Source organism: Corvus brachyrhynchos, unplaced genomic scaffold (genome assembly GCF_000691975.1).
Source record: "Corvus brachyrhynchos isolate BGI_N302 unplaced genomic scaffold, ASM69197v1 scaffold26, whole genome shotgun sequence".
Classification (NCBI taxonomy): Eukaryota; Metazoa; Chordata; class Aves; order Passeriformes; family Corvidae; genus Corvus; species Corvus brachyrhynchos.
This window is the reverse complement of record NW_008239324.1, coordinates 7,537,356-7,555,183: the sequence shown is the minus strand read 5'-3', so window position 1 is coordinate 7,555,183 and position 17,828 is coordinate 7,537,356. Positions and strand designations below refer to the sequence as shown.

The following is a 17,828-nucleotide window of genomic DNA, read 5'->3' as shown; positions in this document are numbered from 1 at the left end:
TACAGCTAGAGTCACTCCCAGAGCTCATCTGTCTGAAATATTCAGATTTCCTAAAGTTATAATGATGCACGATCCTTTTAAAATACAAAACCATGAAATAAATTAATAAATAAATAGATGTTTTTCTTCCCACCAGTGTTTCTTTCCAAGACTAAAAGCCAGAAGTACTATGGGATTTCACTAGTATGCAATAAATTGTACACTGATACAAATTAGGAACAAACACTAAATGTAAAAAATTAATACATTTGTGACTGATATTGCAAAGGATGAAAAACATGTTTAAAAAATGAGTGAGACAATATAAAGTCTATGTGGTGAATATCACAATTTAAAATTATTTTGGTTAATATTTGTCCATCTTTTAACATGGGCAAAAGGCTTTTTACGTATTTACAAATAAATGCTATATTTGGGCGGGGGGGGAAGGGGGGATGTATTTTAGGAAGAAAAAAACCTGCCAAATTTCAGGGACTGTTTGGGCATAATCGATGATATGTTATCCTATGATAAAAGGTTATTTTTAATCTAACAATATTTGGTACACCAGTACCAATTCAGAGTCTGTTCTCAGAGACACAGATTTACAGACCTGTTTATCACTTACAAGCCTTTTTGTGGTGAAGATTTGATATCTAGATTGCAAGTTTAATTCTGTACCTAAAAGGGATGTCCAATGTTATTTGCTACACTTCCTTTTCTCACACAAGTATTAACACTTGGTCAGAGTCACTTGCATGGGAGACAGCAGCAAAAATCACCTACAAAAGAGGGTTTTAGAATCTCTCCAGTGAAATGTCATTACTGGCAAATAGGTGTGATGTTCACCATTGGAGGCGTTAAATATTAATCATTATTATTTATTGTGAATAGCCTGTGTGGTACAATTCTATTTAAATGCAAGCAGCTAACACTGTCTTACTGTGCTATTTAGGGTACAGTCTCTTCCTGGTTGCTGCCCATGAATTTGGTCATGCTATGGGATTAGAGCACTCTGAGGACCCCGGAGCTCTCATGGCCCCTATCTACACCTACACCAAGAACTTTCGGCTTTCTCAGGATGATATTAAAGGGATCCAGGAGCTATATGGTAAAGTCCTCCCCCATCAGCAGAACTCATCAGGAAAGCAAGCAACACAGGTTGAAATCTGGGACTCAGAATTTGCAGTAAATTATGAACTGCACAATCCCACGAATGCCAGAAACATCCTCTGCTCCTTTCTCCCTGCTTTCTTCATATTACCAGGCCTTCTACTTCAATTAAATATCACAACTTAAGGATGAGGGGTCACTAAAGTTACTGAATGAAAAGGAGCATCAAAGCACCCCATAAGCACACCTTTAGGTGAAAATTTCTAGTGCTTTTACGGGACAATGAAATGCCATGTTTGTCTCTAGCTTGAAATACCTGATGTGCGTGGGTTTGGATGTTATTTTCTACAACACTCTGAGCTTCCCAGATTGTGACCCTTGGCAAAAGGGGAAGGACATTGTTTCCTGTGTCCCAGCTTGGAAACAGTTCACATTGCCTTCCCACAGTTCAGGCTGTACCACCACAGTAACATTTGCAGAAAGCGTGGGAGCTGAAACTTCAATGTAAATGTATTTGGCAGTCTCCTAGAGAAAAAGTCGATTTAAGTATTTTTATGTAGTTACATCTTTAACATTTGTTATTTTCTCCACAGTCTTAGTAAAATGCATATGTAGTATCATGATTAAAATTCCTTTCATGCACACATTTTCTACCTTGCAGAGGCACAAGTATACTACAGTCAATTAAGTAGACATTCCAATATTCCATTTCTCTTTCTGTGCTTTTCATTTTTCTATTGAGAGATCTTTTTAACTCTGACTATATTCTACAGTTTTCCACACCTTAGAAATTTTAATAAGAATATATCAAAATTATTATCACATGAGACAAAAATCTGATTTGGATCTTCATTATTCCTTGTTCTGCTTTAATTAAGAATGGGAATTGAGACATGGTCAAGGTTTGTAAGTGAGTTTTCTGAGCTCATACTGTGTATCTTTGATAAGAGCTCAGAACTTAACCCAATTTTCTTAAAGCATGCTTCAAGATCTGAGACAAAACTATCTTTCTTCCTTTTTAACTGATATAACCCTTTACAAACTGTTTTCTATGTAAAACAAGTATTCAAAAAAACCTTGTTTTCTCCCATTATTATTATCATCACAAATCAGCTACACTCCATTTTTTTTCTCATACAGTAAATTAACCCAATGTCTGAGAAAAAAATAGCAAATGCCTCAAGACAAGCAGCAGCGAAATAATAAAACCAAATAAAATAAACCAGATGGCAAAGTGCATGTTCTGAAAAGCACAATTTGATTCTTGGTGAGGGCAGAAAGATCATACAAATGGCTCAAAATGCATCTTTGTAACTTGCCAGATATTGGCACTTCTTTAAAAAAGAGAAATCCACTTTGACATCTTTCTCAGCAGAGCTGCAGATAATTCTGAGTACAAGGACTTTGAAATTTATTTAACTTCTTTTTAGAAGCCAGCAAAATAAGAATTGGGATGTTCACTTCTGAACCCAGTACAGTCACTTCTAATTATCTCTCAGGTTAAACAGGCAGCTCAGCCCAGACAGACACACACAGGCACCGTGTCTCCAATGAGGCCACACAGAGGATCAAGGCAGGACTGGAAGTCAAGGCTTCCTCAGCTGTGCTCAACCATCCTCCTTCTGAAGCAATTTTATTATCAGTTTTTCCTACTTCAAGAACTCACTCCAAATGATTACCCTTTTAGAACCCATGGCAGCTCATGTTCTCCACGTAACCTGTGCAGTATTTCATTTCAGTGTAACAGAATATCTCTGTTCACCATCACAGAGGTGTCACCCGATGTCGAACCTGGACCAGGGCCAGGACCAGGTCCACGTCCGACCCTTGGACCTGTCACTCCAGAGCTCTGCAAGCATGAGATTGTATTTGATGGAGTCGCACAAATTAGAGGAGAAACGTTTTTCTTCAAAGATAGGTAAGTGAGACAAATTGCTTACTAAGAGAGCCTGAAGTGAAGGAATCTGCAAGACCTATTCACCAAAATCTACAAATTTATCATCAGGCACAACATCCAGCCTTTGTTTTGTGTGCTCAGAAATGGCAAAGTGCCCTAATCAACTCCTCAGGGAAATACTTTAATTCAGGTTGAGTCCAAAGTCATTAAATAACAGCACTATGTGACTCATGGCTGCTGTTATAACACATCAAGGGCACTGGTGATTGGGATAGGTTACATGTGTGCAAAGCCTCTAAGACAGAAGGCACCAAAGGCATTTTTTGTGCAAAAGCAGAGACATTCCTATTAAAATGAGGTGGCTGCACCGCTGCAGCTCCCACTGCCTTTGCCAGGGCCTGTATTACCCAGCCACTCAGCAATGAAGAGCATCTCCTATGGACTATGGGACTTGGCAGCACCATTGTGAGAGATACTAAAGCTCCTTTTTTCCCTGTCATAAATCAATGCCAAATTTGGAATCATTTATCCTCACTTACCCTGAACATTTTCCCAACACCACTGAAGATATGGGTCCACACACATTCAATGAGTGTGCCTAAATCAAACACTGTCTCCTATCATATAAAAACATATACAAGAATCTGAAGCTAAGGGAAGTATTGCAACTCAGCTGTTCATTGCTCCTTGCCAGTTGTCAGTAGAAATTTAAAAGGAAACAGGAACCAACATACAAGTTCCCCTCACAAAATAGCAATTTAAAAATTATTAGTATCTCCTGGTGATATACCTGAGTCCAGACATCTACTCCAGCTTCAAATTTTCAGCTAGATATATGAAGTTTTATTAATATGCTGCATGGTTTAACTCTACTCACCAGCTTTTAGTAACAAAAAAACATAGTCAGGTGATTTTAAAGGGTAAATACAATAATTTCTTCAGTGCATTTCCTTCTAGATCCAATCTATATGATACCCAGAATAATGGTTCTTTAGGTTTGAAGTTGGACTTAATCTTTATCACAGGCTTTGTGTTTTAGCAATGCAGAAATGGAATTTAAACCTTCTGATTGTAAGAACATATTATTCCCTATTTATATTACAGCTGCTTGTGGCAAAAAGGGTTCATTTCATCTGGTCTGTGGGGATACCTCTGCCACCTTTTGTACTCTTCTTCTTGGCCCTGTCAGCAGCAGGCTAAGATTCCAGTGATCCCTACTGGCAAGGAACAGTCATTCCTTGGCCACCAAACAGCCCCACAGTAACAAGAGATCAGCCTCACAAAGCCACACAGGGCTGGCCCCATGAACCCAGAACAAGTTTGTCAAAACCAGTGCCCAGTTTTGCTAACTTAGTCATAAGAGAGCTGAAGTAGTCACCTGAGCTCAGCACCTTCAGAGGAAAAACATTCTCAGAGCAGTAAAACCCCTACCAAGTTCCACACTATTCCCAGCTACTGCTCCTCTTCTGCTCACTTGTGGGCCTTGGTTTTCAGCCAGATCTCCACCTTGCTTCTGCTCTTCTAAACTAGTAGTCACACAAAGTAACAATGTAAAATCTACTCCTAAACCAGCAGAGTGATCCAGTATTCTGTATAATCCAAACAAAATAGAAGTATTTTGCATTTAGATACAGTTGGACTAAGAACTATGCAAATACCAAAACAATCTGTTCAGACTGGCTCAGCCTTTATCTAGCATGCAGCAAAAGCAGACAACTGTTGAATTGTTTTGCTCTGGAATGGCTTTGCCTGTCAGTCTTGCAGCTTTCCAAGTATCAAGCAAACAGCATTGTGACTCACTTTTGGCATTCAAGAAACCACTGTCTATCATGTGTCGTGTGACTTTTATGATTCATGAAAATGACCATAGAATCCAACTGTCACATGGCACAGGCAAAGAGTAAACAGCAAAAAGGAGGTCAGATATGATTACTTCTTTAAAAAAAAAAAAAAAGTATTTTTCCTCCCCCCTCAAATCAAGGAAAGGAAATTACTGGGAAAAGGGAATTACTGAAGGTGCTGTTAGCCATAGAGAACAGTTGAGCTTTTCCACTGGGCACAGAATGCCCAAGAACAGCATTTCCATAGATGGTTTTGTTCTGAGAGTGAAGAAAAGTTCACACTTTGAAATTTATCAGGACACTAAAAAAGACCCACTGATTTGGGTCCTTTTGATAACTGCATATAATAATAATCATCATCATGGCAAATATTGATTATGTTAAAAGATGATGTAAAATACTTACTGTAACTAAATTATTAAAACCCTCTAGAAATGTAATATTAAGATTTAATAGGGATGAGTTAAAACATTTTATTGTGTTCAAACTGAAATTAGAAAGCCAAATAATTAATTTCACCATTTCCTCAGTAAGATGTGTAGAAATAAAAATACCTTCTACCCAATTCAAAAACAAAATAAAATTCAGCTTTGAAAAAGTTTCCCTTTCCAAAAGAAAACCTCACCAATTTAACAAGTCCCTTGAAATGTGTGGTTTATTAAAAACCTGGTGTTAAGTCTCTGTTGGCCCTGGATAGTTTGAAATTCATGCAGATAGCAATTACTGGAGCTGATTCAGCCATAAATCAGGTTCAAACTTGACTGAGAATTCTGTAACTCGGGTTTTTAAAGGAACTACTTTTATGAATGCAGTGTTATAAGGACTTTCTATATGAATTTCCATTCCATATCATATTGGATCTGCTTTTCTGTCTAAAAAGAGATGCATGAAACAAATGGTATTACCTATTACAGGATTTCATATGTATTTTAACACTTTCAAGAGCAGTAATTAGTCAAGTGGCTTATTCTTTGCCTCTTTTTTGTAAATGAAAATTATGAGTCATGCTCAGAGATATTTTTGTACATGTTATATATATATACATCTATGTATCCACAACAAGGATACGATAATATATTATTATCTTCGTTATTGATAAAAATACAGCAATTTGTTAAATTAATTTAGGACTGCTCCTCCAAATTTTAGGCAAAACAAAAATGCAGTTTAAGATCCTGGGCTTCTCAAAGGTATAAGTGTTATAGGCAGGAATGGATAATGACAATTTATACTCTGCAAAAAATAAAATGCCAGTAGCACCTTGAGCTTCAGAAACATATTAATGGTAAAAGCAGTTTGACCTCAGAATTTAATGACTATAGCTTGGTGCAAGAGCAATTCCACCAGCCTGCTGATTTTTCATTTTATGACCATATTAAAACTTTTGTTCTGTTGGGGAAAAAAGTTCTTCATTCTATGGAGGAGGAAATAGCAGTGCTATTTTTAATACCAAAAGCCCTCAGCACAAAGCTCTGCCATTTAAAGATAATTAGAGCTTTTTAAGGCTTAAATCAAATGATCATCCTACTTATACATAAAATAGCCAATAAATTACCCTTTGCATTTCTCTAATGAACGTTTTTAGTGCTAGCAGTTTCTTTTACAGCCAAACTCACTTCCAAGCACTGTGATGTACTGCTATTAAATTTGAACTTTAAGTCACTACAATAGTAATTGCAAGAGCAGTTCATGGAATACAAAACTCTGCTTGTGTCAAATGCTCATCCATCTGCTCCATACACAGCAGCAGGAGGGCTCTAACAGTTTAAATGCTGTGTAAATGAGTATATTTGTATACTCAAAGCACAGGATAAATTTTTCCCTGATGCAAAAAGCAACAGGAAGCAATCAGTGCAACAATTTCACCAGCAGTCCAGCATACAGCTTATGGTGCAGCTCCTCTAGCAACATGCCTCTAAATAAATGAGTTTGCTTTTCAGTCAGTGAAGAGTTCCAAGTGTGTGTTGCTGCTAATTTGTGTGTGCGCATGTGTGTGTGTGCGTGCTCATACGGCCTGTGCCAGAAGTGATGAGAAACAGATGTGCTGCTGAATTAGTTCATTGTAGATCTTGTACAATTTTCTGTTCTGCTCAGATTCATGTGGAGGACTGTAAACCCCCGAGGAAAACCCACAGGTCCTCTTCTTGTTGCTACATTCTGGCCTGATCTGCCAGAGAAAATTGATGCTGTCTATGAGGCCCCTCAGGACGAGAAGGCTGTATTTTTTTCAGGTATTGGTTTTAAAGGCTATATTTTTTTTACAGGTATGGGTTTTAAGTTTCAAAGTGTAAGTATCCATTTGCATAATGTTGCATTCAAGCTCACTTTCCTCTGAGTTGTACCTGGGACAGGGAACAGCCTAAGAGCCAGCAGAGCCAACAGGTAGGGTGAGACATCTCCCTCTTCCCATGCTCAGGATTTTAGGACAAAGGCTGGATCTGAAAGACTCTAAACAGCATTCAGCCTCCAGTACAACAAAAGGAGAGCTGTAATCACCTAGAAAGAGACACTCAACAATAAGCAAAGCCAAACAAGAATCGTTATTTAAAATGCAATGCAACAACAGTGGGAGCTCTCTTTCCTCAGTCGCTGCTCTGTTTTTCTTCTATTTCTTTCCATCTTAAGCTATTATCTCAGCACATGTTGCTTGAGAGGACTACTTTTTTCTTTTTCCTCATGCCTTTCCTTGTCTCCTTCTCTTTTGCCAAAGACTGACTTCCACTTTGGCTTCCAAGCATCTTCCTTGGTGGCTCATCAGGCAGAGGATACAGGCAGCCGTGCAAGCTGCCTCCATGGGAGAGGAGGAGGACAGGAAGCTCTGCTCTGTCTGTCACACATATGGTTCAGCTGTAGTGGCCAAATGAGCAGAGCTGTGAGACTGTTTTCAACATGAAGAACTGAGCCAGCAAAAATGAGGCTCCAATATCTACTAAAAACATGACTAAACATCTCCAGTCATGTAAAAACCATATGGCAAAAGCTGCTGTACATTTCTATACAGGAGAGAAAAAAGTAATGATAATCTATTCCACATGGCTCAGAGGCCATTTGCTTTAGTTTACATCGAGGGGGGGGGAAAAACTTAAAGAATTCAGGCAAACCAAAACACTTCAAATATTGCATATATTATATATAATTCTATCACATCTAAACCTCTCCCTTTCTTTAAAAATGCCAGGAAAACGCAGCTAACCTGCTTTTTAAAAAAATAAATAAGAACTATCAAAAAACAAAGATTGGTTTGAAAATAACACAACTGTCTTAAAATACTTACTAGTTAGTCCCACACTTTACTCCTGAATGGTGAATCAATAACTTCCAAGAATCTCAAATGCTGCACTTTATACTTTTCTAACATTAATACTTTACTTACTTTCTTTCCCACTAGCATAGAATCAAAGAAATGTCCTTTCATGAACAAATCTTTCCATGGCTTTCAGTGAATCCAGTAAGGGTATTTACTAAGCAAATTACGATTCCATGTAAAGAGCACAGAGCCACTACTACATAGTCCACTAGTACGTATCTGGGGAGACACTAGAAAATGTTGTGTGACAAAGGACAACAGGAATTCTGAGCAAAAACTTCCTATTAATCACTCAATAAAATTGGTCAAGAAAACAAATAAAGGGCGAACATGAGCTTCTGCATTTTAATATCAGGTGCCCCTGCCCAGTTTCAGACAATTTTCATCATACAAAAAATTTCCTGTATAAACTACTTGTTTTAGCATAACCCAAATTTACCCACAACAGTGTCTGCCTCAAAGTAAGTCAGCTAAGAAGGTAGGAAGCAAGAGAAAAGAGATGATCTCTGTTTTTGAGGCAAGGAGCACTTCAATAGCAAAAGCAGTGGTAATCACAGTCCACTTGCATTGTAATCTAGTGCTTCACAGATGGCAAAATACTAGAAAGACCAGTGGTACAGTTAGTGCAATAAAAAGTCACATGGCAAAGCAAAAAAGAAGAAATACCCTTTTGTTAGGGATTATTAAACAGTGTTTCTTTGCTTTGTTTTCTCCCCTACTTAGGAAATGAGTACTGGGTTTATTCAGCCAGCAACTTGGACAGAGGCTATCCAAAGAAACTCACCAGCCTGGGACTGCCCCCTGATGTGCAGCGTGTCGATGCAGCTTTTAACTGGGGCAGAAACAAGAGGACATACATTTTTGCTGGAGACAGATACTGGAAGTAAGATGCACTAAGTGGCGGTGGGATGCCGTTAGCCGAGCTGTCTCTAGGGCTGAAAGCATGCTGAGCTTCAGGAGGCAGGGACCAAACACAGGGGGTCATCCTCCGGGAATGTAAAACAAGGGCTGCCAGGACAGTGCTGACAGCAGCAGGAAACTAGCACGTATCTCAGAAAACAGCCTCAAAAACAGCAATGGAAGAGGTCTGGGAGTGTGTGTCAGGCTGGCCACCACTAACAACTCATCCCTCTGCCCCCATGTACCAGCACCTGCCCCACATCAGTCCCTGGCTTTTAAGAGAGGCAAGTTGTCCGTACTGTCAGCTCACAAATACTGAGGGAAAACTCTGCAAAGAATTCCTTATAAATGCACTGATCTCCAATCACTTGAATCCAAAGACTGACCAGATTGCCTAAGAAATTCTTTCACTAAGCCATCAGGTTTAGAGGCACTGGCTTTAAAGGAAAGAGCAGTGTGACTACCAAAGTATGCTGGGGATGACTGTAAATCCTTTCAGCAGCTGATCTACCATCAGTTACACCTTTGCTCTGCTAATACAGTTGGCACTGAGGAAATCTGAACAAACCACAAGTTTATCTGTAAGTACTTTGAGAAAAATCTTAGCTTCAATTCATTTTGACAGTCTTTCAATCCTTTTCATGTTTACAGTGAAACCCAGGTGACCTGCTACCATGCTCTTATCTTCCTAGATTAAGTATGCCCTTAAAATGTCTCAAGGCTATTACTGTGGTAGAAATAAATATCCCACAGTACACCTGAAGAGTATACTAATTGTATAGTTGTATTTAATAGAATTTCATTATCATAATTGCCAGGAAGATCTGGCACAAAAGACCATCTTAAAAAGCAGAGGAGGAACTTTGTGAGTTACCTCTGTGCTATCAAAATGGCATCAGAACAAAGCAAAGGCACTGACTCCTGCAGTCACTGTCAGAGGCCTGTTCCAGGAACAGGACTTTACTTCAGGAACGCAGACATTACACAACAGGCTGAAAGTGGACCCATTCATTAACTGACAATTTAGAGGAAAGTTAAACATCAGAAATAACCACCAGAAATCTAAAAGATTCTCCAACCTGTAAGGGTTCCTTCTGAGAGATGTTCTATATAAGATATCAAAAGAGGTCTCAGAATAATTGAGTCCATTTTATGTGAACATTAATTTCATGTTATGATTAAACTGAATTACTTACTTTATTATATCCTAACGACTGTGGATTCCTGTAAGTAAATAAAATACCCTTTCACAATTGCCACTTGATCATAACTTTCAATTACTTTAAGGACAGTAATCTTCTCAATTATCTAAAGAAAAAAAGAACTAAAAAGCTAAAGAACGATATTCATTCTTTAATGTCTTATTGTGAAGACCATTTAAACATTTACAAGTAGTAGTTCTAATACAGCCATCTGCAACACTTCAGACTCCTACTAAAACCTACAGGCTATGAGTTAAAAAGCTGCTGGTCTCCTCTGCACCGGATATTGTTTTGATTAACTGTTCTGCAGGGCCTCCAAGTAATTCATCACTCTAATCACAGACAGTATTTCCATCGAAGTACCTTATCAAGTGCAGTCACTGCAGAATGCATAATTTATTGTTAAGGAAACAAAATAGGATTAAGTGATTTCTATCTGTGTAAAGAAGAAAGCAAGCAGTTGACAAATATTTCAGAAAGAAAAAAATGCAACTCCATCGAACAGACTCTATAACCCTTAAGTATGTGGCTGTTACATTTTATACAAGGACTCTGTCAATGGAATCAAAGTAGTTACATACCATAGTCCTTCCTGTGCCATTATCACACTTACTTTAAATGCATTTTTTGGAAGCCATCTCTCTCCTTCATTCCAGCCACAAGCTATTTTAGTGTTATTATAACAAGACTGTTGAGCATAGCAAAGTTTTGTGAGGGAGGGGAAAAGGAGCTGGCTCAGATTCCACAGCTGAAGTTTTAAAGCTACCCAGCAAGGTACTAGATTTTCTTTAAATAGCCCAGAAAAAAAAATAGTAAGGAATTTAAATGAATCATTTAAATTGCTTTTGACCAACCTACTGCTAGTTAGTACTGGTGTAACTTTGGGTATAATCCAAGTAGTTCCATAGAGCAATGAGGGAAGGCAACCTGAGATCCCTATGGACATGGACAAATAGAAAATGGGAACATAATTGCTTTTCTCCCTCCAGTACTAATCAAAGACAACCTCTCTGAAGTCTCCTGCTCCTGAAGAGGTGCTTGAGCACCTGAAGGGTCATTGGTTCAAACTATATCCCATGTCACTGCTGCTCAGTACGCCTCCACTCCTCCCGCTCAGCACCGATTCCCATCCAAATTACATTTCTGGAAAGAATTTTCCTTAGAAATTGTATTTTCAATTCAGCAATAATTGCATTTTCAAAGGAAAGATGTAAAATTTCACAAGATTTAAAAGGAATCAGGAATAATTATAATGAAATAGAAACTATGTTACGATCTCAGTTATTATATTTCTGTTTGTTTTATGTAGTCACATTTGCTGAGGACTCTCTGAAAAATTATATTACAATTTAAGATTAAATGCAGATTTGTAATGTAGAGATATAATTTCCTTCAGGTACAATGAAGAAAAGAAGAAAATGGAGCTTGCCTCCCCTAAATTCATTGCTGACTCTTGGAATGGTGTTCCAGATAACCTCGATGCTGTCCTGGGCCTCGGGGACAGTGGTAAGCTGTAATTCTCATTTAAGTCACTAACAAGTTCTCTTATTTGTTTGCTGCAAAACTTGTTGGAGACTAGTTTCTTGTGGTCCATGAGTAGGAGCCAAATGGAGCCACCCAATGCCTGATGCACAGGCATCAGGATGTCCTAACCCCAGGATGCATGACTGAGCCAGTCCTTGTGACTTGGACATTTCCCAGCTCCTTGATCCTCCCCAGGTTCCTCCACACCAGCACACAGTCCCAGCACCATTTCAGCACCATCCTGCTCTAGCACAACCAGAACTCAAGTATGACAATCTCCCTGATCACAGGCATGAATGGGTTTTATGTCACAGTTTTTCTTAACTTCCTATCAACTCCAGCTGAGATCCTGGCCCATGGTTTTAACGGGCCTTAAATTTTGCACAGATATGCACTAAAGTCTGAAAGCAGCACTGGTGTCACATGAGTCTTGACTCAGTCACGTTTTCAACATCTATTTTGCCAGCAAACATTTCATCCCAGAAAATTCTGGCTCACAAACTAGTAATCTTATTAAGGCTCAATTTAACAAGAGCCCTCTTCTACAGGATGGGAATTTTAATGTCTTTTAAAATACATCTTTTTAATAATACAAATACACATTAATATTTTGGGAAAATAAGTCATGTGGTTCATTAAGCTTCATGAAATCACAAAGACAAAAAAATCTTTGATCAAGAATTATGTGCTCCATAATCTGAGCGTGCTTTTTTAATTTATTTTAACAGGATATACCTACTTTTTCAAAGATCAGTACTATCTACAAATGGAAGACAAGAGTTTGAAGATTGTTAAAATTGGCAAGATAAGTTCTGACTGGTTGGGTTGCTGAACTATATGAGATATTAATAACCAAATATTTACTTTTTTGTTATATGCCTTATCTGTAATTAGAAATAGATCTGAATGCTAATTACTGGACCAGTCTGGTACTGGCACCAAAACACTAAGTACCAGTACTGTACACATCAGATAATTTAAGAGTGTTTGCCTCCTCAGTATACAAAAGATGTTTACGTATATATTCTGGTACAATTTTCCCGTTGTCATGCTAGTCAGAGTAGTGCTATGAACAGAACAGCCATCATTCTTTATTCCCTTGGTGCTTAAACAAAGCAATGGAACCTTTGGAGACTGGATCACGCCCCTCTGTTATTCACATACCAGATAGGCTCAAGTGAGATGTACCAGCAGTGCACTTTGATTTTTATTTTTTTTAAATACAACTCTGTTATAAATGGATGGTTTGTCTTGATGTTTTTCACCCTCTTATGAGTTTGAACATTACTTCCATTTATTTACATATTAATACAGAAAGACTGTCAAAGGCACAGGTTGCCTCAGGATCTGCTTTGTGTTGATGCATGATAGAATCATGGCAAAAAACTGTGTTAAAGTATTGTTTTAAAGTACTTTTTATTTTAATACATTAGTTAAATTTAGCAATTTGCTTCATGCACTTTGTTACTACTATATAACTTGTTTATATGGATGGAAACTACTCCGATTTTTGAAGACAATGCGTTATACATAAAAGTCAAGTATTGTTTAACATGGGGGTTTTTTCTGTTCTTTATAATATTGGGGGGTTTGTTCAATTAGGCTTTTTGCTTATGCATTGGGCAACAGAAAATGTTCTTTTCACAATCTGATAGAATGTTTCTCATTAAAAAATAAACCAGAAAAGAATGTTCCACACATGAAGTGCCAACAATACCAATAAAATCAAATTACACTGTCAACACTACTCATGGCCAGGCTTCCTTGTATCACTTGAAATTATAAATTCAGTAGTATGTTTCAGTGTAGTACCTGTCAAAGGAAAAAACATTACCCCAGTATATAAGTGCATAGGGGGTTTATTTAGAAACCTAGGTTATTTTCTCTGTTGGTTCTAAGGTGCAACTGCAGCAATTTAATTGAAGAGATGATACAGCTCCACGTCTGTGTCAAAGCCCACTACTCTCCCTGAACAGTTTACACTCCTATTTGTCATCCACACTCTTTATCACAGGCTGCCTCACCACAGCCCAGGCAGGAAGGGAGGATGTAAGTATCCTATGAGGATGTAAGCTTGAGAAACAGAGATGCAAACCCTTATCCTGCCCATAAGATCAGACACTATCTGGCCAAGGCTCTTATCCAGCTCCATGCACATGAAACACTTCAAAATCCTCTATGGACTGCATGAGGCAAGGTTCTTCTGAAAAACATCTCTCACTTTGAGTCCATGATTCACAGAACTGACCAGTAACTACCTGAGCCCATGATCCATTGGTTTCTTCTCAAGTCCTCTACAACTTCATGTTTGTTTCCACTCAGCACTTTCCTGTTCTAAGCAGAGGTTTTCTTACTGTGATATTCTGAAAATATACTTCTTCTAAAATGGCTGCATTTGCCAAATCACCTTTCAATTGCAACCATCCAGATATAACTCCACTTTAGGAAGCTGTCAATTACTACAGACAATCCTCACCTAGATAGGCCAGCACTATTTTTACTTATGCCAAAAGAAAAGATGGCTTATCTCCTCCTCAGAATACTCATTCTCTTTAGAAATCATTAATCGCCCTCACAATTAGTCTTGCACCAGACCCAACAAAATAAAGCACAAAACAAAGTAGCTGTAATTGCAAAATGTTAGTATTGCAGTTTTTACAAACACCTGGCAACCTTCCCACCATAGCAGGATCCATTTCAGGGATGTATGACCTGTCCTGATCATAAACATCTTCCTGCACTAGTGCTAAAAATATTCTCTAGCTTTAATGACTGCCAGGCATTCATTTTGAGCACTACAATAATTTAAGCTCTGTTTTAAGAATCCCCAATAACCATCCCCTGAAGATTTTTATGTTCTTATGTCAGCACTCCCCCAGCATGCCTACCCTAGCATCTGTATTTAATATGGAAAGGGTTTGAAACATAGATATAGTAGAACATTTGCAATGGGCCTTACAGCTCTGAACTTGCTAAATCACATTTCTACTGATTACTGAAATAGTTTCCTTTTCCTCTACAACTTACGCATGTTTTGCAACATTGGCAAATCTACCATCTTACGTTCTGTAGTAATAACACCATAGTCCTACAAAACTCTGCACATCTGGTGGGTTTAAGGAGCTCTGCTCAGCTTCTCCTTTTGTTCTTGCCTATGTAAACCCATTCTCCAATGACTAAATCACTGGCAGAAAACCAGAAATAAATTTTCTATCCTTAAACCAATGCTCACTTCTTTCAGTTCAGTTTCAGACTGGCGACTTTAAGATTAACACGGGTCATTTATAAACACATCTGTTTCTGTTCATCAACTGTAACATTTGCCAGGTTATCACTTACGTATGTCAGACAAGCTGGAAGAGTACACTGACCTTCTCATTAGCCTTTCACATCTGACCTGGGAAACACTAAGTTACAAAACGTGTCCTGAAAATGTCTTTGGGTCTAATTCCACTTATTGAGAGCCACTTCTAAAACCTCCCTCTTCTTTCCTGTTTGTAATGAGTTAACCATGAGATGGAAAGTCCTGCAGCTCAGCATATACCTGGCCATGTCCCATGCAAATCTGTCCCACTCACTTGCTTCCCTGTTTAACTCTAGATCTGTCCCAACACTATGGACTTTTTTGATGATCCCTAGACCCTTGGCTGAACTGGATTACCCTTCCTAGGCCTCTCTTTTCACCTCTCTTGGGCACTTTGAGACTGTGCCCTTGTCAAAAAGGACACCACCCTTGCCTTTCCTGCCCTCAACACATTTCTCCCAAGACATTTTCAGAACAGAACCAAAAGTCTTTACCTACCTTCTTTAAAGAGGAAAAAACAAAGGGGAAAAGCATAAGAGTTTATCTCAAAGCCATACAAACCCCAGCACAAATCAAACCTTTATTGAGCTTGTTTTACTTCTTTACTTTTATTAAACTGAAATCTGGTTCACATAGGACTTTTTGGTGTCAGGGTAGAGTTGCACACATGCTGCACTGGAGCTTGTTGCAACATGGAGACAGTTCAGACACTCTTGCTCCTTGAGTTGAAGGAAATCTTCTACCAGTTATGAGCAGGATGGGCTGCAGGCCCCCAGCAGGGCAGCTCCAGTCCAGTAGAGCAAAGGGCAGTGGTTTAGCAACTGCTCCATCACAATACAGAAAAAGCAGCCAAGGCTATAATGAAATGCCACAGCTTAACCACTCAATAGACAGAGCAGCCTGAACTGTGAATCATGCTCAACAGTTTGTGTTTCACTAACACTTTGTATTTGCTAAAAATACATTTTCTTCCTGCTACTCTGTCTTGATTTTACAAAGCAGCAGTTACTCATAAACTTATGCAATTGATTGTAACTGTGCTGTTCTTAAAATCGGGAAGAAGTAGGTCCTTTGGGTCCATTTTGGACAAATTATTTCTATTCACAAACTTGTACATGCATGTTTTTAGCAGCAAAGACTAAGTGAATGAACATACTTCTGCTTTGGGGAGAGCTGAAGTCAGCAAACAAGCAGGCATTGGGCTCTGTGGAATCACAGAGATCGATACGTGCAAGGGGAAACACTTGTTACAGACCGGTTATGTAAAACACTCAAGTATTAAGGTATTTCCAGGTAGGGAACTGTAGTAAGAACAAAAACAAAATCAGAAAAAACCCTCAAAACAACAACAAAGCCAACAACTATGTCTTCAGAACAAGATTCCTTACCTTTTCAGAGAATATCCTTCATCAGACATGTTATTTCTGGTGTTTTTTGGGAAAACAAATTCCCGGTCTGGACCAAGCGGGAATGGATTAAGCGAACCAATAGTCTCTTCTAGGCTTGAACTGCCTTAGGCCATGAAATTATTTCATATAATTTAAGAAGTATATATAACAGCTTTTTTCTAAATTACATATTAAATATATGCCTGTATGTGTACATGCATATGCACACACACAAAAATAGCTCAAGGCCATATTAGAATATCTTATTTAATATAGATGTCAGAATAGAATATTTGGGCTTTAAGGGACCTATGACAATCATCTAGTCCAAGTGTCTGAAGACTAATTGGCCTAAACCTGCTTAGCACATAACACTATTTGTTTCCTTCTCCAGAAAAGATATCACAGTCTGAGCAAAGAAAAACACGGTGAGATAAAATACAAATGTTCAAGCCTGCAGTGGTGTTCTTCCCTGGTAGCACTACTGGAGATAACAGCCAAGAAATCCAAGATTATCAGTAGTTCATTTGTTTTATTGCTCAAGCACTTTCTCCAGAGCTGCAATAGCTTCATGAGGCCACACCAGCACTTGCAGGTTGGTCAGCCTAACCAACACTGGGAAAGCTGTATCCACACTGCCTGCTTATGTTATCGCTGGATCATTCTTTCACCTCATTTTGCAAATCCCCAAACTCCCAGGATGCTTCTAAAGTTCAGCTTCAGCCAGATTCCCCATACTCATGCTCAGAATCTTCCAGACAACCAACGAGCCAGCCTGGAAGAGGGACACAAGAATAAAAGGCCCCATGACACTACAGGTCTGCATTTCCCTTGCAAACCCTGCTGCAGATGCTCTGCACAATGAGCCAGGGGGTGACAAAACACAATCTGTTGAAATTTCAGCTGTCTTTTACTGCCCAGTCCTTTCCTCTGGGACTTCTCAGAATTACTCCCAAATGACTGACTGACTTACTTTGCTGTTAAGAATTTGTTAGCATTGCCAAAATAAACTAAAGCTGTAAGAGGATAATTGTTTTAATTTAGATTAGCCTGGCGTTTGGTGGTCTGTCTCTGGAATTATGTGGAGGTGGTCTCAGGAATTCACAATATTAAGCTATCCAAGTGGGCTTATTTTCCACGTCTCTTACCACTGCTTCAACCTTGGACTGCTTCATACCTTTATTCTGCCTTGCCTATGCCTATTACAGCACAATACTGCTGCCAAAAGGGCTGAAGCTTGAAAGCAGCTTCACACTCTGCAGTTGGGTGCCAAGCAACGATGCCGACCCAGCACCTCCGCTGTGCAAATTTTCTAATTACCACTAGCCAAGGAATTGGGAAATTCAACCACAGGTCTCCTATCCAGTGTCACA

General features: G+C 38.7%; 1 protein-coding gene across 1 annotated transcript in view; it reads left to right on the top strand.

Moving 5' to 3' along the window:
• Positions 1 to 13,510, top strand: part of MMP2 (matrix metallopeptidase 2) — a 29,725-nt gene extending 16,215 nt beyond the window's left edge. The window contains exons 8-13 of the mRNA XM_008638786.2: positions 935 to 1,090; positions 2,863 to 3,010; positions 6,925 to 7,061; positions 8,861 to 9,020; positions 11,636 to 11,745; positions 12,492 to 13,510. Of these exons, the coding sequence (XP_008637008.1) occupies positions 935 to 1,090; positions 2,863 to 3,010; positions 6,925 to 7,061; positions 8,861 to 9,020; positions 11,636 to 11,745; positions 12,492 to 12,595 (815 nt within the window). The 3' untranslated portion in view covers positions 12,596 to 13,510. The remainder of the gene's footprint in view (positions 1 to 934; positions 1,091 to 2,862; positions 3,011 to 6,924; positions 7,062 to 8,860; positions 9,021 to 11,635; positions 11,746 to 12,491) is intronic.
• Positions 13,511 to 17,828: the final 4,318 nt, after the last annotated feature.